We start from the raw sequence: 22,534 nt of genomic DNA, 5'->3' as shown, positions 1-22,534 counted from the left end.
CCCTCTCACCACCAGTGCTGCTAGGATGAGTACTAAGGATTTGAAGCGGTAATTAATCGGGGTCACGGGGAGCAAGTGCAGCAAATGCGACCCACCTAACCGGAATTCTGGCGAGGTACAACTTGGATCCATGGACAGCCAGGCATGGAGGCTGACATTGCTCCTGTTCCCGTGGCCGGTGGGTCAATGCCAAGAATTGGTAGGCAACTGTCTTGCCTTTCGTCCACACGGCGAAGTTCAGTTCGGCCACCGTTCCGTAGCAGTAGCACTGCAGCCGTACCTATCCGTTTCGATCAGTTTGATATGCTTACTTTTCGTGTTCTCTTTCAAAAACCGACCACAGATCTAAAAAGAGAAGGAAGAAGAATGTTAACTTCAGAATGCAGATATGGGGTTCCGGTATATTACGAATCTTCTTTATTTAGCCAAAAGCAGCGATCCAGTTTGGAAGTTCTATTTAAATTGGAACGCGGGGATTCGAAAGATCCACAGAACAACATGCTGATCAGGGTTTTCGTGGGACTTTGCGAAAGCAGACCCTTTTCCAGTCGGGAGGAATGATCCTTCCTCTTTACTGTAGTATCATACTCCCGCGAACAGCTCAGCTCGTTCCCACAATCATCAATCCCCATCCATATTTATTCCCTTTCTCCGTTATATACTTTCCTAAAAAATTATTCGCCGAACTCTCCCATAAAATCAGTGATACTTCCTCTGTTCATGATTCTTTTCAAGATATTACTACATGTGTCCGGACGTTTTTTAGAAATAAAGACATTTATTTTTGGACAAATTTAAGAAAAGAATTATGAAACGAAGGGAATACTAAATTAAGTTTGAGTATATTGATGATTGATATATGTGAAATTAAAAAGGGGATGCACAACATAAACGCCTCCATTGAAATCACATTCCAACATGCATTGTCACGGCCTCAGCCTCTATTGAAATCACATTCCAACATGCATTGTCACGGCCTCAAGGAAAGATCTTTTTCAACTCCATCCTCCATAATTTAGTACTCCCTTTGATGTACCTATGTGTAAAAATCGTCTAAATACATGTAATATTTCGATAAGTAATTTCGGTCGGACGGAGTAGTTAAAAATTATGAACCGAGAAAGTACATGTATCTAGACGTTTTTTAGGCATAGATATATTCATATTTGGACATTATTTGAGTCACTTAATATGGATCAGAGGGAGTAGTAATAAATTGACTAACTTAATGCATATTTGCTGCATTATGCCATTAATTATCCTCTGTACCCAACCAATACAAATTGAGAAAAAAAACATGATGTCGAAAAAGGAAAACAATTAAATAGCTTTCTCCTCTTGTTTTCATTGATCTTCGATTTGTTTCCCCCCTCCCTGCTGAACCCGCACCCTTCTTACACCCAAGACCTTTGGCTTCGGCTATATTGTAAAGTTTGCTGATAAGCCCCTACAGTTCCCCTGTCTCAGCTCAGCTCTTCTTCCACTCCTCGGCGGCGCCGTCGCCGCCGGCAAGGTAGGCTTTCTTCCTCTTCTCGGCGCGAGCGCACGCGCAGATGATGACGAAGCAGGCAGCGTAGACGGCGTACACTCGCCAGTTCGCCCTTGGGGCCTCGCCGGCGGCGGCGCGGTGGAACACGGCGGCGTAGTAGTGCAGGCCGACGGCCAGGCCCACAACCATCTGGGCCAGGCCGAGCGCCTTGGTGGCGTCCCCATTGGTGTCCGCCTCGGGCGAGGCGGCCCCGGAGAAGACGGCCACGAGGTCCACCATCTGGAGCACGAGGTAGCCCATGAAGCCCAGCGACTGGGCCGACTGCGTCCAGGCGTAGGCGGCCGGCGAGGTCGCGTGGAAGAAGCGCAGCGGCTCCAGCCCCGTGGCGGCGGCCAGCAGCGCGAGCGTGGCGAAGTAGATGGCCAGGTACGCCTGCGAGAGCAGCAGCGCGCGGTGGAGCAGCGGCAGGTAAGGCCCCATGCGCCGCACAAGCGCCGTCAGCATGAACAGGGGCAGCAGGAGGAGGGCTACCGATGCCGCGGACGCAGCCGCAGCCGCCCACCGGCCGCCCAGGATCGGCCGCACGCCGCCCGCGATCCCCGCGTTGGCCGCCGACATGTACGCCTTGGAGGTGTGCGAGAGCCGCGCCAGGTCCGGCATGAGCGTCTCGTGGAGCCGCGCGGGGAGGCCCCGGAACTCGGACATGAGGTCCTCTGTCCCGTCCGCCTCATCCGCGAACACCACGTCCTCTTCCACCCCCGCGGACTCCTTGCTCACGGTCGTGTTCGTCGCCTTCGCGCTCGCCTTCCCGTCGGCGGCGGCTAGCACCGGCGTCTTCTTGGTCGATTTGGCCGGCTTCTTGCTGCTACTAGCATCCACGGTCGAATTGGACGGTTTCTTGGCCTTGGGGGCGCCGCCCTCAGATTTCACCTGCTTGGACGCCTTAGCAGCACCCGTCTTCGGCTGCACCTTGGTGGACTTGGCAGCAGAATCGGTGGCCTTGGACTTGGCGGTGGCCGCCTTGTCCACCTTCGGGACCTTGGGCTTGGCAACGGCCAAATCCCCACCCGCTTTGGCGCTCGTCTTCTTTGTCGGCTTCGCTGCGGCGGCCGGCTCCGATTTCTTGCCTTTGGCAACAACCTTGGTCTGGTTCTTGCCGTCGGGGACAAGCTTCTTCTTGGCCTTACCCCCGGCGGCGGTGGTCTTGGGCGCCTTGACTGGCTCGTCCCCGTCGTCGGCGTCGGACGCGAGGAGCGCCTTGCGGCCGGCGGAGGCCTTGGGCTTGGGCTTCGCGGCCGGCGCGGCCGACGAGCAGAGCGCAATGTGGGAGCAGAGGAGCGCGAGGAGCAGGAGCAGCAGCAGTGGCCTCGGCGACCAAGCCGCCATTTTTTTTGGGGGGCAGTCGCGGAAGATCTGGCCGGGGTTTCGGTTATTGAGATACGGCAAGGCAAATGGGGAGCAGCGGCGGCGGTCGTAGTTAATGGGATACTGGATCCCCTCCCCGGAAGAGTGAGGAAGGGTTAAGGTATTTTTGGGCGTTTTATATATAGAAACCCCCCGGTGGAAACTGGAAACGGCAGCGAGGACGAGGACGAAGAGAGAAAAGCTGTGACCCGTGGCCGTGCCGGGGTGAAGAGAGTGTGGGAGTGGGGATCGAACCGCCCACCACGGTCCACGGCTTTGGCACCGGAAGAAGGAGACGGTGACGCTGGAGGTTTGGCACAAGCCGGTACAAGGTCACATGACCACGTAGTGCGTCTTCTCCAAATCGTGGAGACAAACGTCAGAGGGCTTTCAAATTATATCGCCTAGCCTGTCACAAAGCTTTTTTCCTCCGTAGAGGGAGCAATTGTTCAGGTTCTCAGGATTTTCCAACTTTGATAGTCACTTTACTCTTTTCTTTCTCTCTCTTCCAAATTGTCGTCTCTGCCCGGTGGTAGAACTCGTCGAATGAAATCAAATGTGTGGAAATAAAGTAGTAACTGTATACTAATAAAATAGCAATACAATTTTTTTATTGATATACTAATGATATATTAATGAAAATTTTAATGTATGCCAACAAAATAGTTTTTTCAAAATAATATCATCCAGTTTATATGAAGTTGGAAGGAGCAAGTACAAATGTTGCGTCCTTTGTCTCTTCCCTTTAGACTCCAGGAGCTTCTCCAAATTTGGTTTTCAAAATCCACATATGAACAACCCTTAGGAAACAAACATTACTATACCGTTAAAGGATGCACATTTCACCTCGTTGATACACTTGTTCTAACCAGCGGGAGGGTAGGAGGGAAGGGGCTTCAGTCTCGTTTCCATCTTGTATATCCACCTTGTTTTTCTTCCAGGGGTTTGGTTAAGTGATATCTAATAAACTGGATATGTGCTTCTTCTTTTTTTCCTTCGGTGTACCTTTGCTTCTTGGTAGGACCGTAGGAGGTGCTCGAGAAGGGCTCATGTCATGTGTTACTCTCCCTTACCCATCTTCTCTTCCCTTTGAGGGGTTAATAAGAAAAAAAAACTCACCCTCAAAGAGACAAATCCGGGTCACATCACGCGCTCCTTGTATTACAATATCACGGAAGAGACTGTTGTACTCATAAATATTTGATGGTGCATAAACTTTTCTTAGATCTATGGCATTTCATTCTTTGCTCCTGGTCTGTTGCGAGCAAAACAAGAGATAGTGCGGTGGGATGCTGTTGTCAGCAAGGGATGTTACCAACCAAAATCGTTATCTCCAGTAATCGCCCACCTGTTTGCTGTATTACGCTGCCAGATTAGACATCTTCAACGTAGCGTCCGCATTTTGGTATGGTTTTGTAACTTTTCATTGTCTTTTCCCCCCTTCGTGGGGCACCTGTACCTCTTTCATCTTTTTGGCTAACTATAAGCAAAAACATTTTTAATTCCTCGTTTCTAAATCTCAATATTATGAGACTTTTTCGGGGAAAATGGCCGGCTTCTCTCTCCTTTAGTTATCTCATTCAGTCAAAAAAATGCTGACGTGTGAAAGGCCTTACAAATAGCCAAGTGGATGCTAGTAATAGAATTGTTGTATGTTGCGTCCATGACAAGTGGGTCCACAAGCCACATTTAATCCTTTTTCCTTGTTGAATTAACTCGATCTTGTGCACGAAAAATCACATTTCATCATTTTTTCAGAACCTACTCATCGTATGGCCACTGTGCGCCCACCTGCCCACGTATCGCATGGCAACTCACACGGCCTTCGTGGGAGCACGCCACGCCGCACACCCGCTCCCCCTCTCGGATTTTTCAGTTTTGCCTCCTCTTTAGCACCTTCGGACTCCCCGATGGCGGCAACCCGAAGCGCGGCCATCTCTGCCGCCACGATCGTTGCGCTACGCGGCTTCCGCGGGCGCCGTCTGCCACCCTGCCTCGCGTTACCTGCGCGAGAGGCATCAGGAGGAGGCGCCACCTCAACCTCTAAGAAGATTCTCCCGCGCTCTGCTCTGCGTGCCAGCGCCTCCCAAGCCTTCACCGCCGGCGTGCCCGACGAGGCTGTTGCGGTGAGTACTCGCGCATTCCGTCGAGCAGGTTGCGCTCCCTGGATTACACAGCCTGCCCCACGCGGCCACGCGTCCCCTGGAGAGTTTGAGACGTGCAGTTTGTTGCGAATTTTCTTACTGGGAATCGTGATCGAATTCGATAGGGAAATGCAAGAGAACAATGGATGATCACTTACTTGGTTACTCGTGCAGGAACCTTTGGTGGAAGCGGAGCCGGTGGCCGAGCTGGGCAAACTGGCCTGCCCAATCTGCTACTACCCGCTCGTAAGCTCGCTCGATCAGTCCGCGTAAGTTGTCCTGCCATTTGTGCATCATCAGCATCATCAGCGTGCTAATCGGTGCACTGCCCCCGTTCTGTTTGTTCCCTTTCAGGCCGTCAAAATCCGATTCTAGCCTTGAATGTCCTACTTGCAAGAAAGTTTACTCCGACGAGGATGGTTACTGGGATCTGACGGTGGCAGTTGGTTCTACCGAGTACTCTGAGTCCATGCCGGCAGCAACTGAGCTTTTTAGGTAAAATGTGTTGCATTCTCATTTGAAATTAGTTAAAATCCATGCTGTTAGATGGGCACAGGGCATTATTAGAGGAAATTGGCATGCTGCAATTTGATACTCCTTCCGATCCTAAATTTTTGTCGTTGTTTTAATTCAAATATGTACTAAAACAACAACGAGAATTTAGGATCGAAGGGAGTACTGTAATGTCTCCTGAATTATGGTCATCGTGTAGTCAAGTCAGTTCTTTGAGAATAATAACGATTGTATATATACCAATTAACTGCTGAAAGCATGCCTTAGGAGTTAGGAGTTAGGCCTAAATAATGTGTTTCTTAATTGGTCTTTTTTTACGAAACAACACATCGTGTTATTTATTAATTAGTTATATCAACTGTTTCTCATGAATGATTATTCGAACAGGACCCAACTGGTATCATTTCTTTATGAGAGAGGATGGCGCCAAAATTTCATATGGGGTGGTTTCCCAGGCCTAGAGAGAGAGGTCATGTCGCTCAACTATTCTTGCTGTGTCCATGAGTATTGTGTTCTATTATGTTTCATGAAATAACTATCCACAATCACCACTTTATACTATATAAATGAGAGAAAAATCGGTACTTAAAGAGCTCTGTGTTAATCAATACTGTTGTGTGGTTTAGTAAGGTACCACCAAATATTGTGAAAGATATGATCATAGTATATGTATATGTATATAGACCCTTAGGGTAGGCTGCAACCTGGTTTGTTAGATATTGGAACTATTTAGCTTGTGCTGAACCTGGGCTCTAGGCATATCCAATTTGCTTATGGATATATTCAAGCATTTGTTTTTTGCTTATGATTATATTTACAACTTCCTGAAGAACATTACAATGCAACTGCAGTTCGAGATGGCTAAAACTTATTTGAAGCCAACAACTGGAGGGATTATAGTTGATGCAAGTTGTGGAAGTGGCTTATTTTCAAGATTATTTGTTACAAGTGAAATTTATTCTCTTGTTGTCGCACTAGATTTCTCAGAGAACATGTTGAAGCAGTGCAAAGAATTCATCAAGCAAGAAAACATTTCAGATGAGTATGGTTTGCAGTTATCCCTGTCTTCAAGTTTCTTGCTGTAACTCTGCCGTCGGCTCATAATTTATGGTCTGAGTGATAATTTATCTCCTTTGCAACTGTACTTAGATTTGACTTTTTCCTGTGATTATTTTCTTGTTCTAATGTTGACGCAGTACTCCAATTTTACATTTCTGTTGTTTCAGGAGGTTAGCACTGGTGAGAGCTGATATATCGAGACTCCCATTTGTGAATGGTTCAATTGATGTTGTGCATGCAGGTGCTGCACTTCATTGTTGGCCATCCCCAGCTTGTGCTGTAAGGGTTCTGTTTGAAATGCAAATTTATTTCTACAAAAATACTCTTCTTGCATCATTTTTTTTAATATTGCAGAGATCAATGTGCTTTTCAGCCTAATGTGTTCCTTGATTATCTGTTTGTATAGTTCGTACCGACTTGGTTACTACACATTCTTTCTCTTGTATAGTTCTATTAATAGAGATCAAGTATTCACTTTGAAGAGATATTATAGCACATTTTATCGCCTTCCTATATATACTACAAGTAACTTTGCAGCAACAATCTTCCGTAATCATATACTTCCCGTTGATTTTACAACAGGGAGACCTATCTTTATGCTTAGTCTCTCATGCCCTATCTACGGATATAAGGTAAAAGTTCTAATTTATCATTGTCCTTTTGTAGGTTGCAGAAATTAGTCGAGTCCTTCGCCCTGGTGGTATTTTTGTCGCTTCTACTTTCGTAGCAGATGTCCTTCCACCAGTTGTCCCTTTGTTGAGGATCGGACGTTCGGTAATCTCTATTCCTAGTCATCCACGAATAATGCTCTTTCTAGCGATGGTACATATAAATTTGCTTCACAACCATGATAACTATTTAAAATTGACTGATTTTTTTAAATATTCAGCACCTCTGAATTAGTAGATGAAGATTAAGCTTTGGAGAATCTGGTACTTCTATCTGCAGTTTCACTTGCATTGACTCTGTTTTCTCTAAAACCTATCTGTTTAAACTATTTTGCAGTACATTGGTCAACTCACTGGCAATAATACCTTCTTATCAGAAGCAGAGCTTGAAGATCTTTGCAAGGCATGCGGGCTGGTTGATTTCACATTTGTCAGAAATGGATTCTATATTATATTCTCTGCTACTAAAACAAACTAGTTAAATAACTATAGGGTAAGCTGTAACTCCATCGCACAATTGCGTATATTTTACATCGGTTCTTAATTGAATGAATGAATTGTACTTTACTTTAAATATTTTATTTTGTTGTCACAGGTGTTTGTATGCATGTCCTTTAGTTTTGCTTAAGGGTAGTCTGATGTGTATATACTGATACATAAGTTTTACTTGATCAACCCAATTGTGAGATTGATCATATCAATTCATTGTGTAAAGCAAGAGAGGTCTTTAAACCTGTATGTGAGAAATATGAAATGAAATGTCTGTATATCCTGGTCACTAGCTCCATTATGTTTAAATCAATTTGCTTTTGAATTGAGAATCAAAATTACGAATGATTTTAACCGTTGTGTTTCTGAAAGTATTTTTTTCATTTGGTCAAAGTTTGGGGGATGGGGGCACCGCCCCCCCCACCCCCCCCTTTTGAGCTGCTAATCTTGTGAATCCTTTGGAATTAAGTTTTTTTTTGCGAACATGGAATTGACTATTTGCAATGGCTAAATAAGAATAAAATTTGACATGCAACACTTACAAATTCATATTCCGCATTCTAGTACTTCAAATTAATTGACTACAATTGAGCTTCATCATTCGATTTTCATGTTCTAGGATACATATTATACCATAAATTATGTTTCACTGACCGTGTCTTAAAATGTTTGGAGGTGCTATAAGTTTTTTTTCTATAGGGATGGCCCGGTGCCGGGTTTAATTCAGTGGGTTTCCTGATAATGTTGGACTCCGATACTCTATTTTCCTTGTTTGTTCTGAACAGTTTATTTCAGTCATGCAGGTAATGGAAAATGGGGTGTCCCGGTTTGAAAAAAGGAAACTTCTAACCTTCATTACAGCACAAGACCCAAGAAACTTCTGACCTTCCTTACATAACATATTTCGCAAATTTTATTAATTCTGTATGTCATAAAATCTCAATGAATCGGTCTAAGGATTTCTTTGTGTGTATACACTGGACGCTTAGATGACATTTTCCAGATTTACTAGCAATCAAAAATCAGTGTGTATAACTGGACGCTTACGCTTCAATGTAAGCATGATCTCAAATTCTCAAATAGCATTACATTTTCAATCCAATATCAACTTATTGCAGCAGAATTTGATCCCTTTCTTTCAAATTAGTATATGCAGTTTTTCAATAATTTGAGGCGCACCTCGGCGGGAATCACCTAGTTGAACTTGAACGCGAGACTGTCCTAGGCTATCATATACGAAAAGCAGGGTACGGGGTTCTAGAGAGAGATCACCACATTGATCCCTATCATCTGGATTATTCCGACCATTAGATCTTATATTAAACACTAAAACATCAAACTTGTTTAAGGCCCAAGCACAAAGAAACAGTTCCTGGTAAGCAAATATTTGTTTCTTCAAATACCCGGTAATATTGCCATTCCTTGCAAAAATTAAAGATTATGACGAGAAGCACCACATTGATACAAGTCATCCAAAACTAATTAGGCCATTAAATCTTATATTCAATGGCCAAGATTTAACGAGAGGATATATTTGATGAGCTAGTAAAAACAGAATTTGTGTTTCATGGTAAGACAATATCTTTTTTTTTATGTTACAAACATAACATGCTCCTGTAGGTGATCAATATGTTACGAAAAAAAGCCGCCCGGTTGCAGCTCGTGAGGGGCAGAGCCAGTGCTTCCGAGTCTCCCGTGCTTGTCCCTCCACCATCATAATTAATCATGGTTGATACTGATATATACATGTTCCTATTTCTTTTTTCTTGCAACATTGAGGATCAACATGATATCTTACATGCATTTTTATTTAGAACTGAACTATATGTGGTGATTGCTGCAAGAGCTACTTATAGGTATGCAGGGACGGAGCCAGAGATTTGACATGAGGGGAGCGAAATTAGAGTCTTCACCTATTTTAAAGTGATTTGTAATGAGCTGATTAGTAACTATTAACTAAAATGAAATTTCTTAGGGGGGAGCCTCCCGGCGCCCCCCTTGATCCGTCCCCGGTATGCATTCTCTAATCCTATATTTTTTTTGTTTATTAACTACATAACACTTTACTGTACTGTTCAGTCAATGGGGGATGTGCCATTGCTTAAGAAATCATATCTTTTGTCTCGATACGAAATCATATTTGATCTGCCAACATGCTTGTTTATTGTGGTGTGGTCCTATTTTATGGCTTGTTCCTCTTCCCATTGGTAAAGTACTTTATTTTAGTGACCTGTGAGGCTAAATATACTAACTAGACAACCTTTCATATGCATGGCTGACATAAACATTGTGCACAAAATAAAATTCAGATCTTTTGCTCTGCTGCAAACTGTATATTTGTACCTCTTTGCACCAACATAACATTCTTGTGTAATTATTTACAATCTGTCTTTGTTTCCTTTCCCCCATACAGTGACCGAAGGTTATTGATGCAAATGGGTGGTTCTGTGGTTTCTCCTTTCTACTCCCTCCGATTCTAAATTGTTGTCGAAATATTACATGTATCTAAACGTTTCTTAAAAATAGATACATCCATATTTGGACAAATTTGAATCAAGAATTTAGAATCAGAGGAAGTACTGAAGTTCATTCTTTGTGACTCGTGCCATCGTCTAATTAAAACTGACGGCTTGTTTGCCAACGATGTTATGTAGAGATGCAGTTTACCGTGAAATACGAGAGATGGTATTCATATGCAAAGCACTAAATACTCAACAAAACTGACCTAATAGCCATCTATTATGCTGATGCTTATTTATAACGGGTCTAGGTGACATTGCATGAGCTAAGAGCATCTTTAGCAGTAGCCCCTAAAACATGGCCCTTAAATGTTGTTTAGGTGCTACCCATAAAATTTTTCAGCCCTTACTTTAACACAAACTTCAGCATTGCCCCTTAAATTGCAGCCCCTACTTACTTTGTCTTCTACACTTGCTAGTGGGACCCACTTGTCAGTGGGTCATTTTTCCTTTCTTCCTCCCCTCATTCTTCGTTTGTCTCCACCTAATGCTGCTGAGCTCGCGGAGTGAGGAGATGGGAGCACCGGCGGTGGGAGGATGAGATGGCCGACGCTGGGGAGGAGATGGGGGCGCCGCCAGTGGGAGGAGGAGATGGGGCACCGGCGGTGGGAGGAGATGGGGGCACCGCCAACGGGAGGAAGAGATGGGCGGAGTGGAGGGACTGGGCTGCACGGCGGAGCAGCAGCCCGGGCAAAGCGGCGGTGGGCGAGCACGGGCTGCGCGAGTTAAGCCGAGGACGGGGCTGCGAGAGGGACGGAAGCCAAAGGCGACGGCGTGGACCGCCGGCGGGGGACGAGTCGGAGCGGCCCGAGGAGATGCCGGCGGTGAAGGCTCCGGCTAGCAGAGGGGAGCAGCGCACGACGGCGAGCCAGAACTGCGGAGAAGAGGGTTGAGGCGGCGGCGGCGGTGGGCGAGGGTGCAGGCAGCATCGTAGGGCAGAAGAGAAGGGCGTGGGCTGACGTGGCAAGGGATAGGGGCTGCCTTGGGAGCCCCTGGGAATGAGTGCTGGGAGGAGAAATTTAGAGGCCTTCCTACTTTAGAAGTCCAATTAGGAACCGTGTTGAAGAGAGTTTTTTGGTCTCGGCCCCTAAAAACTAAATAGGGGTTCTATTGAAGATGCTCTAATATTACATTGCTCTCTTCTTTTTTTTCACAAAATTATGCCTGCTCCTAGACGCCTCCAGGACCACCGAACACGAAGGTGAATCCCTGAGGGCCGTCTTCTGAAGCTGAAGTGACGATCGCATCGTAGATGCTTGAATCGACGTACTTGGCCACCGTATAGTTGATAGTCTTGAGCCCCTCATCACAACCCAGGTGAACTTGGCAGCGGCGTTGGTGTCAGCAGCCAGGATGCCGTTGCCCATTGGGGAGCTCTTCCCCTCCCCCGGGGTGGAGTACATGGTCCCTTCCATCTGGATCTGGGTGCTGCCGTCCATGCCGTTGACTATGGCCCCGGGGAAGTAGCCGACCATCTCACCGTTCAGGTAGACATTCCAGTTCCTGATCTGGAAATCCTGAAAAACACATAAACATACTATTTCAGCAACACTTGCTACATCCTTTGTTCTGTTTGCATCCTTCCAATTATACAATTAGTTGTATCTATTAAATTTTCCTCCACTCTCTCAATGATTCCATCTCCAACTTGTCACATCCAATAGGATGACAGATATATATATATGGTAAATAGATATAAAAAAACGGAGAGTGATAACGAAGATGAAGTTGTTCAGGCTGATGTGATGAATGTCATGGATTACTATGAGAATCTTTAAAGTAATTTTCCCCACTGGAAGAGCCATTCCAGGAGTGGTAGCTTGGCTCGTGACCACAAAGCCTGGGCATTCATAGTTCAGGCAGCCGGTTTTTTGGTAGTCATCGGCCTGTATCAAAGGAGATTCTATTGTAAATGCATTAGAAAAAGTTGGCCCCTAAGGTGGAAATCTGCCTTAGAAAGTTAGAATACGCACCGTCCAGTAAACCATGAAACGAGGTTGGTTGTCGCCTTCATGTTGAGAATCGATCTGTTCGGTTGAACAGAAATATATTAGTGTGAGATATGTCTTCACAGGAACTGCATATTCAGTCTGGCTTGTCAATTGTCAAAACTTACATGCCATCCAGCTTGCACGACGGTGGCGCTGCTAGGACTCTCATCCACAACAAGAATCTGAGCCGTGGATTTCTGGCCAGGAGGAACAACTAGAGGATACACGTCGATATCAGCCTTCACGTCAACGAACAAGGAGCCTTTCTCGCTGTCAAACAGCACCTGGGCGAACTAGGGGGGAGACATCTCCGTGTTCAGGTAAATTTTGGAATCAATCGATCAAAGAAAGATAAACGATGGAAACTCCGACTTACATGCTGTCCTTCGATTGTATTCCGTCTGTGGCTTCATCACCTGAGAAGATGCGCGCCACCTTACAAGATCTTCCTTCAGAGTTCTTCGTATCGGAACAGTTCCATAAGGGCAACTTTCTCCTGAAGTTGTGGGTAGACCAGTTCCGGCACTTGAGTTTGGCGGAATCTGGTAATTCACGTTTGTCAGAAAATCTCTAAACAGTTCGCGCATGCCAGAGCAATTAAGAACGGGTTAATTAGAATAATTTAACTGTTTCTTTTTATCTAATAATTGATCAAAGCAAAAAAACAAACTTTGACAGAGAAGACAGAAAGTGCAAATGCTTATGTATCACCTGAAGCTTGTGGTTTTTAAGGAGCGGATGATCGAATGCAGGCTGCTTGTGTATGTCAAAAACTACACCATAATTATCCTACAATGTTATTCGATACAGAAAAAGTCAGATCTGCAGCGTCCCATGTAGAATCTTGAGACTTGAGAATGAAATATTTCTTCAGATGGAATGACTGATTACCTTGAAGGATTTAACATAGGGCTTGTTAAGCATCTAGAGCTCTGCCTCCAATGTGAAGTCATCTTCTGAGAGCGCAGAATTTCTTGCCCGGGCACCGGTGAAGAACAGAAAACAAAGGAGTAGCAACATCATCAAGAAGAATGAGTACCTTTCCGTTCCGTCTTGACTCTCTGACTGAAAAGGTGAAAATCACAAAATTCTACCCACATATATAATGCCAAAGCACCGACCCTGTCAAATCACTCAATTATGTCTGCATAAAATAAGGCAGGTATTTTACCAACACTTACGGGATATTCAAGAAGATACTCAGACGATGGCTATTATTAATTTATTTTCATTCCTTTAACGGAGGAATGGCTAATTGAGTATTCCATTTTGTCTCCTGCCTCACGATATGGATGATTCTAGAGAATTCCATTTTGACTTCGCTGACACACATTACGCAATTTAACATACTCCTTTGGTTCATATTAATTGTCTCAAATTTGTTCAAATATTGATGTATTTATACATAATCGCCTCACCACCTAAATGCGTAGGCTTGTAGGATCATAAAGCACCATATTTAAGTTTGATAACCCACATCAGCACTTTTCGAAATTGAGGACGGAATTGCACCATCAACTCAAGTTTAGTGACTAAACATGGTTTTTACTCTGTCCTGGCCTTCCCCTTGATGCTCAAATGGAAACAGGGGGGGTATCTTTCCCATGGGGGAAGATCACCGACGGAACCCATGTATATGTGTTGTGCATAGCTCAATTTCTCTTGGTGCATATTAGATCGCTAAGGAATTTAGGCTAATTAGGCCCCATGCTTTGACTCGTTGGTGTAGTAACCATGAGATCCATTTTATTATTATGATAAGAAAGTAGAAATTATTCCAATACATCGTTTCAACAACAGGATCTCAAATAAAACACCAGGGACACCGCTGATTCTCTAAGCGGTTGCCTTCATCATCTCCACAACCTTCTTAACAGTCGGCCTAGCCAATATGTCATCTATCCAAACCTTCACATGAGGGTAGTTATCCAGCAGTGAGGCATGTGGGGTGGCTAACAAGTAATATGCAGTTGGAAAATGGCTCAGATCAGCCAGGCTGATGAAATCTCCAGCTAAGTACTTGAACATAGATAAGCGAGCCTCGTACACTTCAAATGTTTTCTTCAGTTTCTCCACATTTTCTTCAACAACATTGTCATCAGTTTCTCCACCGAGGTACATGGGAACTATCAGGCATTGGTGGATAATCACAGCCATGGGCCTGTCAAATTGGTGGGATTCCACATCTAACCACATATCGACCATGGCCGAGTCAGAAAGTTCGCCTTCCTTCACAAGTTCAGATTGGTTCTTGCGAAGAATGTACTTTGATATTGCGCGTGATTCTGTCATTAGAATGAACATACAGAATGGATGAATAACAAGGGGACAAAAAGTTAAAACAAGACTACATAATGGGAAAAGAAATGGTTGTCTCACCAAACAAAATTAAATCACCATCCTGAAATGACGGGACTTGACCAAATGGCTGTAAGGAAACACAATGATATTACAATCGGCAATATATACATCTGGTTTGTGATTTCATTTCTCAATAAATGCAAACAGATGTGCAACAAAGGGAAATATTGTATCCACTCAAGATATTTTTTAAGGAGAATGAAGTTGTGAATGACTTACATTGCGTGCCGTGTGTTCCATGCTCTTGTGCTCAGCAATGGAAAAGTTAATGGGAACAACCTCATACTGGGCCCCGACCTCCTCCAAACAGACTAGAACGCGTGCTACGTTGGTTGACATTGGCAGCCCATACACCTTCATCGCCATCTCCTTGAGGAATCCGACCACTTGGAGTGGGAGCAAAGGAAAAATGGAATGCGAATACTGGACGGCTTTCAAGTGTCGATAGATGAGGACATGGTGCCCCTTTTATAGCACCAGAAAGATAGAAGAGGAACAAATTAGTATGTTTAGGGAGTTATTACTAGGTGCATCAGAAGTATATCTACAAGGTTTTGCGCTTCGGAAATAAATTAAAGTGAGCGTTATGCGCGGGATATGCGGAAAATATTTTTTTTGTATGGGAACGTAAATGTTACCGAAGATAGCTCCTGGAAAGGTTGAGAAAAGATGGTAACATATGTAAGGGAAAGACTAAACTAGCCATCCTTTTCGCCAATAATGTATTTGGTATTGCGCTGGATTCTCATAATCATGTTTACTTTAACCGCTTTAGCATATTTTATTGTATGACTAACCAACTTTTGCATATTTTATTGTATGGATAATCAACTTTTTCCTGATTTCGTGTACATCTTCTATCAGATTAGCAACTGCAAACTGACCATCCAAAAGCAAGGCTGGATTTTGGGCAATGATTCTTACTATAGACAAATACGAAGCGTTATCAATCTGGAAAGGCAACGTTGCCACAATTTCTTCCGAAAAAACAGGTAAAAAGTTAGTAACTTATCTTTACTTTTATGAAGATTGCAACTAACACTTTGCGTGTTGATTTGGCAAAAACTATTGAGACGAGAATGAATATGGTTTTTTTGGTTTGAGACAATTAAATACTAGCTTTTTTGTGTGCTTCCCTCTTGTAGTAAGCCGATCGAGCATATGATTCTTTTATTGATTGAAATCATTAACTTTTCCTCACGTTGAAATCGTCACAAAGTAATTTGAAGAAGTGCTTGAGAAGCTCATGGATATATTCTATGGTGGCTTCTCCAATAGTTCGAGCCAAAGCTTCATTTCATTGTTTCTATAAGGCATTTCTTTTTCTTCACTTTATCATTGAAAGAGAGATCCCTCAAGTACAAGTAATTTATGACAAACTTTCTTTCCCATGGTTCGGGTGGGCATGGATATGGATGGCAGGACATGAGTTAAGATCCCTCAGCTAAGGGCTAGACCGGACGTTTAACTGTCTGATGACGAGTGGCACAGAAATCAACCTGAGAAGGATTCTGCTATGTAAAAAGTGTTTATATAAACGAATTGTTTAACGCCAAGATGCCAATAGCAATGATGGATAAAGCAACTCCCACGAGTAGGGCTCGAAAAGCTAGGGACTCTCCTGGCAAAGAATCTGAACGATCTGAGTTCTTTTCTGAGAAAGAAGAAGATGCAAGGCATGGATGTTGGAGATATGCCCTAAAGGCAATCATGTGATGATGTTATTTCCTATGTATTCATGAGTTATTGTTATTGTCCTTGAACATCATCACTGATATGTATCAATAAATACGTGATTTGTTTGTGAGACTATATATTTTATGATGTTGTTCTAATGGTCCCCGGTCATTGAGGTTATGCGGACACATAACCTAGACTAGCAATGTGAATCAGTATGATGACTATGTTTCACAAGTCATAGGGCAAGGTGTTGCCGACTGATAGCATGGACTCGACAATGAGATTGTTGAGTCGGACAGACCCGCACTAAGACACAACGAGATGATTGTCATTTGTTAGTCTCAAGTACGATGTATATGCCAGTCCTAGATCTGAGGTCATCGCATGAGCTTGGGATGTGAATCGGCCTACTTAGGGGTTGCCAAACGCTACTCCGTAACTGGGTGGTTATAAAGGTAGCTTTCGGTTTTGCTGAGAAGCATGCTGCGAGTCATGGTTGATCAAGATGGGATTTGCCCCTCCTGTTCGGAGAGATATCTCTGGGCCCTCTCGAGTGATCAGATTCTAAAAGCACGGCCATGCGACTTGGGTTAAGTGTTAACCCGTTCGGGAATCTGTATCACAAGAACGAGAAGAGAGTTGAGCTATCCACAAGGATGACAAGCACTTGCCTTGAGCTCGACACACATATCGTGAGGCAAAAAGAATGTTGCATATGACACATTGTATGGTTCGTCAATATACCTTATGGTTACTCGGGAGTTGGCATGTGCTGCTAGGCGCCGCTACCAACTATCGACTTGAGTCGGTGCCAGTGGACGAGTAAGGTGTTACTTAGACCCGCAGTCCGAGCTCGTAGTCGTGTCCGTCTGACCGTGAACCTGTAGGGTCGCACGCTTAAGGGGATGGGACCGAATTGGATCGAATCCAACTCGTATCGGGCTTAGACTCCTAACGGGCCTCAAGTGTTGAAGCCCACCAGGGAGGTCTATATAAGTGGAGGAGGCGTACCCGGTTAGGGTTACACCAGTGCAGATGCGAGTTAGACTCGGCCATCACACCTCCACGTCCAAAGCCTTGCGATCGGATCTAGCAGTCCGCCACACGGAGTTTCTCCCTGTACGTGTGGATACCTCGGAGGCGCTGCACCTGCGGTGCTTGGACAAACTGTTCGTGGGATCGGCGAGGAGGAGCAGGCTGTTCGACTACTCGGCATCAACGTGCTACATCGACTCTACTTCCGCTACGGGTCTGCGCATCTAGTGGTAATCTCGTGATCCATTATCTACAGCATTGATCCGGGCGGAAGCGGTAGAAATTTTTATTTTGTGCTAGCGTAGCATACCGCGTTCTCCAACAGTGGTATCAGAGCCGATGCTGTCTGTTTTGGATTCGGAACGTGCATAAGTGTTATGCGGTTAGTAGTAGATGTGATCTATTGCTATCTTGGTGGTCGATCTAAGTGTTAGATCAGTTTTGTACTCAATCGATTGGATCGATTGTACTCGGGGATCATGGATATTCGATTCTGATAATCGTGATGTAGAAGGTCGTGACACAACATACTCCTACCGGTCGGATTTCTGCCATCGGAGTAGACAGTGAAACATAAATCCGGATACGATTCACGAGATCAATGCGATTGATCAAATCGGAATAGAAATCCATGAAGGAAATTTCGGATCGGGACCGCCGTGCTATCTATTCGTAGCACCTTAGTTGTCGTTGCGAGTTCACATCAATTCGGTAGAATAGGTTTCTACGCTTAACTTGTTTTTGCAGGATTGATGTGAATAGTATGGCTCATATGTGTGTGATGCATGTGTGTAATATTTGCATGACATGCGTGTCATGAGTTTGTCAGCCAGGCTGGAGCCAGGGTGCTGTCTTTATAATTGTATAACGACCTGCGTGTCGACATTTGATGTCATTCTCCATGTAAATTCTTTGCTAGATACTAGGTGTAGTCATTTAGTATGAATTGGAGGACGTGAGCACCATGGCGGCTTGATGAACAGGTTCATGGAAATGGAGATCACCATGAAGAACAAAGCCATACTATTTCACATGTTAATTTGATTATCTGTGATGGTTATTGCTTTGTTTACTCCTATGCATGTTATTGTGTTAGAGTAGAATGATCCCTCAAAGAATGTCAAGTTTATTTACCTCCCCAATAGCTGCAACACCACAAGACAAGTACATTTGGTGATGGGCTCATGAAATTGGGGTATCACCATTTTTCCTTGTCGTTGGTGATGTTCGTGTCGGACACTTACATGCGAAGCTTTGGTTAACTTGAAAGGGCTATCAAAACGGTTTTGGGCCTTGGGGTGAAAGGAGTCGGAGCCGGGGCAAGTGTTGCCTACCGACTAACAAGAGTCGTATAGAGATACGATTGGCAAGAGTTGCCTACCGAGTGATTCAATCGGCTAGCAGTGATGCTAAAGCTCACTAGACGATTGGTTGATCTTGGATCTTGAATCACTAATGATCAATGGAGGGATGTTGATTTTAGTGAGAGTATATTTCTATTAAAGTGTTTAATATGAATTACTCTTCATGAATACTTGTCTTAGTGTTTTTGCATTTTCTGTTGTAGATCAATGACACCACCTCAATTATCCAGTTTTGCTTTGAGATCCGTCCTTGAGAAAGATAAACTAAATGGAACTAACTTCACCAACTGGTATCGGAACCTGAGAATCGTTCTCAAGCACGATAAGAAAGAACAGTCATAGAGAACCCACTTTCAGAGGAGCTGGCTGATAATGCCACTGCTGCTGTTAGAAACGCCTATCAACGCTCATGTGATGAGTTGATTGAGATCAGCTGTCTGATGCTAGCCTATATGGAGCCCGAACTGCAGCAGCAGTTTGAGAATGTTGAGGCTTTCGATATGATCGAGACTCTCAAAGGCATGTTTCAGACTCAGGCTAGGACCGGAAGATTTAATATCTGGAGGTCCTTCCTGGAGACTAAGCTGAAAGAAGGCGAACCCTTGAGCTCGCATGTAATCAAGTTGGTTGGTTACACGCAAAGCTTGGAGAAGCTGGGCTTTCCGCTGAGCCAAGAGTTGGCCACGGATACAATTCTGGCATCTTTTCCGCCGAGCTATGCGCAGTTCGTTCAGAACTACCATATGCATGGCATGGAAAAGAAAGTCACTGAATTGCATGGGATGCTTAAAACAGCAGAGGAGGATATCAAGAAAAATACCAAGCAAGTGTTGCTGGTACAAGGAAAGCCAAAGTTCAAGAAGAATTCTTGGGCTAAGAAGAAGGCAAAGAAGGGAAAGGCAAAGGATGTGATCCCGACCCCTGCCCCTGCTGCGCCTAAGGTTGGACCGGACTCAGAGACCGTGTGCTTTTTCTGCAAAGGCACCGGTCATTGGAAGAGGAACTGCATCAAGTACCAGGCCCACGTGGCAAAGAAGGGTGGAAGTGTGACTTCTACTTCAGGTACGGTTGTTGTATGTGTTATAAACATTTATCTTGCTGATGCACCTAACAACTCTTGGGTATTGGATACCGGATCGGTTATTCACATTTGCAACTCGATGCAGGGGCTGGCAAGGACTAGGAGCGTCGCAAGTGGAGAGGTTGACATAAGGGTTGGCAATAAAGCAAGAGTTGCAGCGTTGGCCGTCGGGACTATGCAACTTCATTTACCTTCTGGATTTGTTATGGAATTAAATAATTGTTATTATGTTCCTGCTTTAAGTCGAAACATTATATCTGTCTCAAAGTTGTTGAGCCATGGTTATGAATTCAATATTAAGGGCAATGGTTGTTCTTTTTATTTGAAGGATATGTTTTACGGCTTTGCACCTGTTACGAACGGGTTATTCACCCTTAATCTTGAAGGAGAATCTGTCTATAACATTAATGTCAAGAGGCGCAAGCCTAACGATCTGAATCAAACCTATTTTTGGCAATATCGTTTGGGTCACATAAGTGACAAACACATGAAGAAGCTCCATGGAGATGGACTCTTAACTTCGTTTGATTATGAATCATTTGAGACATGCGAGTCTTGTCTACTAGGCAAGATGACCAAGTCGCCTTTTGTAAAGAGTTGTGAGAGGGCGACCGACTTGTTGGAACTCATACATACTGATGTGTGTGGACCAATGAGCACGACAGCTAGAGGAGGTTATCAATACTTCATAACATTCACTGATGATTTGAGTAGATATGGATATGTCTACTTAATGAAACATAAGTCAGAAACCTTTGAAAAGTTTAAGGAGTTCCAGAATGAAGTAGAGAACCAACGTGGCAAGAAAATAAAGCTACTACGATCTGATCGTGGAGGCGAGTACTTGAGTCACGAGTTCGACGATCATCTGAAGAGTTGCGGAATTGTTCCACAGCTCACACCGCCGGGTACACCATAGAGAAACGGTGTGTTGGAAAGGAGGAACCGGACCTTGTTGGACATGGTTCGGTCGATGATGAGTCAGTCAGATCTTCCCTTGTCATTTTGGGGTTATGCTCTAGAAACCGCAACGTTCACACTAAACAGAGTACCATCAAAGTCCGTAGATAAGACACCATATGAGATATGGACTGGAAAGCGTCCCAGTTTGTCTTTTCTAAAGATTTGGGGTTGTGATGTATTTGTCAAACGACTTCAGTCAGACAAGCTCACTCCCAAATCAGACAAGTGCATATTCGTGGGATATCCAAGGGAAACCTTAGGATATTACTTCTACAACCGGGCAGAGGGCAAAGTGTTTGTCGCTCGAAACGGTGTCTTCCTTGAGAAAGAGTTTCTCAGTCGGGAGGCAAGTGGGAGGTCAGTGCAACTCGAAGAAGTTCGAGATGAGCCAGTAGGTCATAACTCGACAGGTGATGTCCGAGTGACTGAGCTAGTCGTCGTACCCACGGCCAATACAACACCATATCCACGAAGGTCGGAAAGACCGCGTAATGTACGCAATGTGTTGTTGTTAGACAATGATGAGCCGACTAATTATGCAGAAGCGATGGTGGGTCCAGAGTCCGAGTTATGGCTTGAGGCCATGAGATCTGAATTAAAGTCCGTAGATGAAAACTGAGTTTGGAACTTGGTAGATCCGCCAGAGGGTGTAAAAACCATCGAGTGCAAATGGATATTTAAAAGGAAAACTGATATGGATGGAAATGTTCAAATCCATAAAGCTCGACTTGGCGCAAAGGGTTTTCGACAAGTTCAAGGAGTTGACTACGATGAGACTTTCTCGCCGGTAGCGATGCTTAAATCAGTTCAGATCATTCTAGCTATTGCTGCATATTTCGATTACGAGATATGACAAATGGATGTCAAAACGGCTTTCCTTAACGGAAATTTAACCGAGGACGTGTATATGATACAGCCCGAGGGTTTTGTCGATCCAAAGAATGCTGGAAAAATATGCAAACTTCAGAAATCCATGTATGGATTGAAGCAAGCATCTCGGAGCTGGAACATTCGTTTTGATGAAGTAGTCAAAGGGTTTGGCTTCATAAAAAATGAAGAAGAACCTTGTGTATACAAGATGTTTAGTGCAAACTCAGTCGTATTTCTAATCTTATATGTGGATGACATATTATTGATTGGAAATGACATTCCGATGCTAGAAGCCACCAAGGACTCATTGAAGAAAAGTTTTTCAATGAAGGACTTGGGAGAAGCGGCTTATATTTTGGGAATAAGGATCTATAGAGATAGATCAAGGAGGCTTATTGGTTTAAGCCAGAGTACATATGTTGACAAAGTGTTGAAGAGGTTCAACATGAATGAGGCAAAGAAAGGGTTCTTGCCCATGTCGCATGATATAAGTCTAAGCAAGACTCAGAGTCCTTCGACTTCTGATGACCGAAGTCGGATGCCTGCGATTCCGTATGCTTCGGCGGTTGGATCCATCATGTACGCCATGTTATGTACTCGACCGGATGTTTCCTATGCTCTAAGTGTTACGAGCAGGTATCAGGCTGACCTCGGTGAGAGTCACTGGACAACGGTGAAGAATATCCTTAAGTACTTGAGAAGGACTAAGGATATGTTTTTGGTTTACGGTGGTGAGGATGAGCTCGTTGTAAAGGGTTACACCAATGCTAGTTTCCAAACAGACAAGGACGATTATCGATCACAATCTGGATACATGTTCGTCTTGAACGGAGGTGCGGTGAGCTGGAAGAGCTCTAAGCAAGAAACGGTGGCCGACTCTACAACAGAAGCTGAGTATATCGCG

General features: G+C 44.2%; 4 protein-coding genes across 9 annotated transcripts; 1 reads left to right on the top strand and 3 right to left on the bottom strand.

Moving 5' to 3' along the window:
- Positions 1 to 1,206: 1,206 nt before the first annotated feature.
- Positions 1,207 to 3,426, bottom strand: LOC104583710. Its single transcript, XM_010236813.3, has one exon. The coding sequence runs from the start codon at positions 2,873 to 2,875 to the stop codon at positions 1,469 to 1,471; it is 1,407 nt and encodes a 468-aa protein (XP_010235115.1). The 5' UTR covers positions 2,876 to 3,426; the 3' UTR covers positions 1,207 to 1,468.
- A 1,288-nt stretch (positions 3,427 to 4,714) lies between these two features.
- On the top strand, positions 4,715 to 8,801 carry LOC100837904 (uncharacterized methyltransferase At1g78140, chloroplastic). Of its 4 annotated transcripts, none has more exons than XM_014901571.2 (9): positions 4,715 to 5,019; positions 5,212 to 5,306; positions 5,392 to 5,532; positions 5,938 to 6,019; positions 6,402 to 6,592; positions 6,777 to 6,888; positions 7,276 to 7,383; positions 7,615 to 7,770; positions 8,570 to 8,801. In XM_014901571.2, the coding sequence occupies exons 1-8, from the start codon at positions 4,804 to 4,806 to the stop codon at positions 7,753 to 7,755; spliced, it is 1,086 nt and encodes a 361-aa protein (XP_014757057.1). In that variant the 5' UTR covers positions 4,715 to 4,803; the 3' UTR covers positions 7,756 to 7,770; positions 8,570 to 8,801. The 4 variants fall into 4 exon arrangements, with proteins under 4 accessions (XP_014757057.1, XP_014757056.1, XP_003574470.1 ...); XM_014901570.2 differs by having other exon boundaries at positions 8,562 to 8,801; XM_003574422.4 differs by lacking the exon at positions 8,570 to 8,801 and adding an exon at positions 7,873 to 8,064.
- Positions 8,802 to 11,360: 2,559 nt separating this feature from the next.
- Positions 11,361 to 13,328, bottom strand: LOC104584211. Of its 3 annotated transcripts, none has more exons than XR_002965347.1 (6): positions 13,168 to 13,328; positions 12,988 to 13,065; positions 12,653 to 12,818; positions 12,402 to 12,569; positions 12,259 to 12,312; positions 11,361 to 12,171 (listed from the first exon to the last, which is right to left on the bottom strand). XR_002965347.1 is itself a non-coding variant. In XM_024462043.1 (6 exons), the coding sequence occupies exons 4-6, from the start codon at positions 12,271 to 12,273 to the stop codon at positions 11,413 to 11,415; spliced, it is 528 nt and encodes a 175-aa protein (XP_024317811.1). In that variant the 5' UTR covers positions 12,274 to 12,569; positions 12,653 to 12,818; positions 12,988 to 13,065; positions 13,168 to 13,328; the 3' UTR covers positions 11,361 to 11,412. The 3 variants fall into 3 exon arrangements, 2 of the variants coding, with proteins under 2 accessions (XP_024317811.1, XP_024317812.1); XM_024462043.1 differs by having other exon boundaries at positions 11,361 to 11,802; positions 12,049 to 12,171; positions 12,259 to 12,569; XM_024462044.1 differs by lacking the exons at positions 12,988 to 13,065; positions 13,168 to 13,328 and having other exon boundaries at positions 11,361 to 11,802; positions 12,049 to 12,171; positions 12,653 to 12,876.
- A 784-nt stretch (positions 13,329 to 14,112) lies between these two features.
- Positions 14,113 to 15,003, bottom strand: LOC100837592 (probable glutathione S-transferase GSTF1). Its single transcript, XM_003574421.3, has 3 exons — positions 14,857 to 15,003; positions 14,656 to 14,704; positions 14,113 to 14,561 (listed from the first exon to the last, which is right to left on the bottom strand). The coding sequence occupies exons 1-3, from the start codon at positions 15,001 to 15,003 to the stop codon at positions 14,113 to 14,115; spliced, it is 645 nt and encodes a 214-aa protein (XP_003574469.1).
- Positions 15,004 to 22,534: the final 7,531 nt, after the last annotated feature.

Source organism: Brachypodium distachyon, chromosome 3 (assembly GCF_000005505.3).
Source record: "Brachypodium distachyon strain Bd21 chromosome 3, Brachypodium_distachyon_v3.0, whole genome shotgun sequence".
Taxonomy (NCBI): Eukaryota; Viridiplantae; Streptophyta; class Magnoliopsida; order Poales; family Poaceae; genus Brachypodium; species Brachypodium distachyon.
Note: the sequence above shows the minus strand (reverse complement) of the source record. Positions and strands in the feature narration are given on the sequence as shown.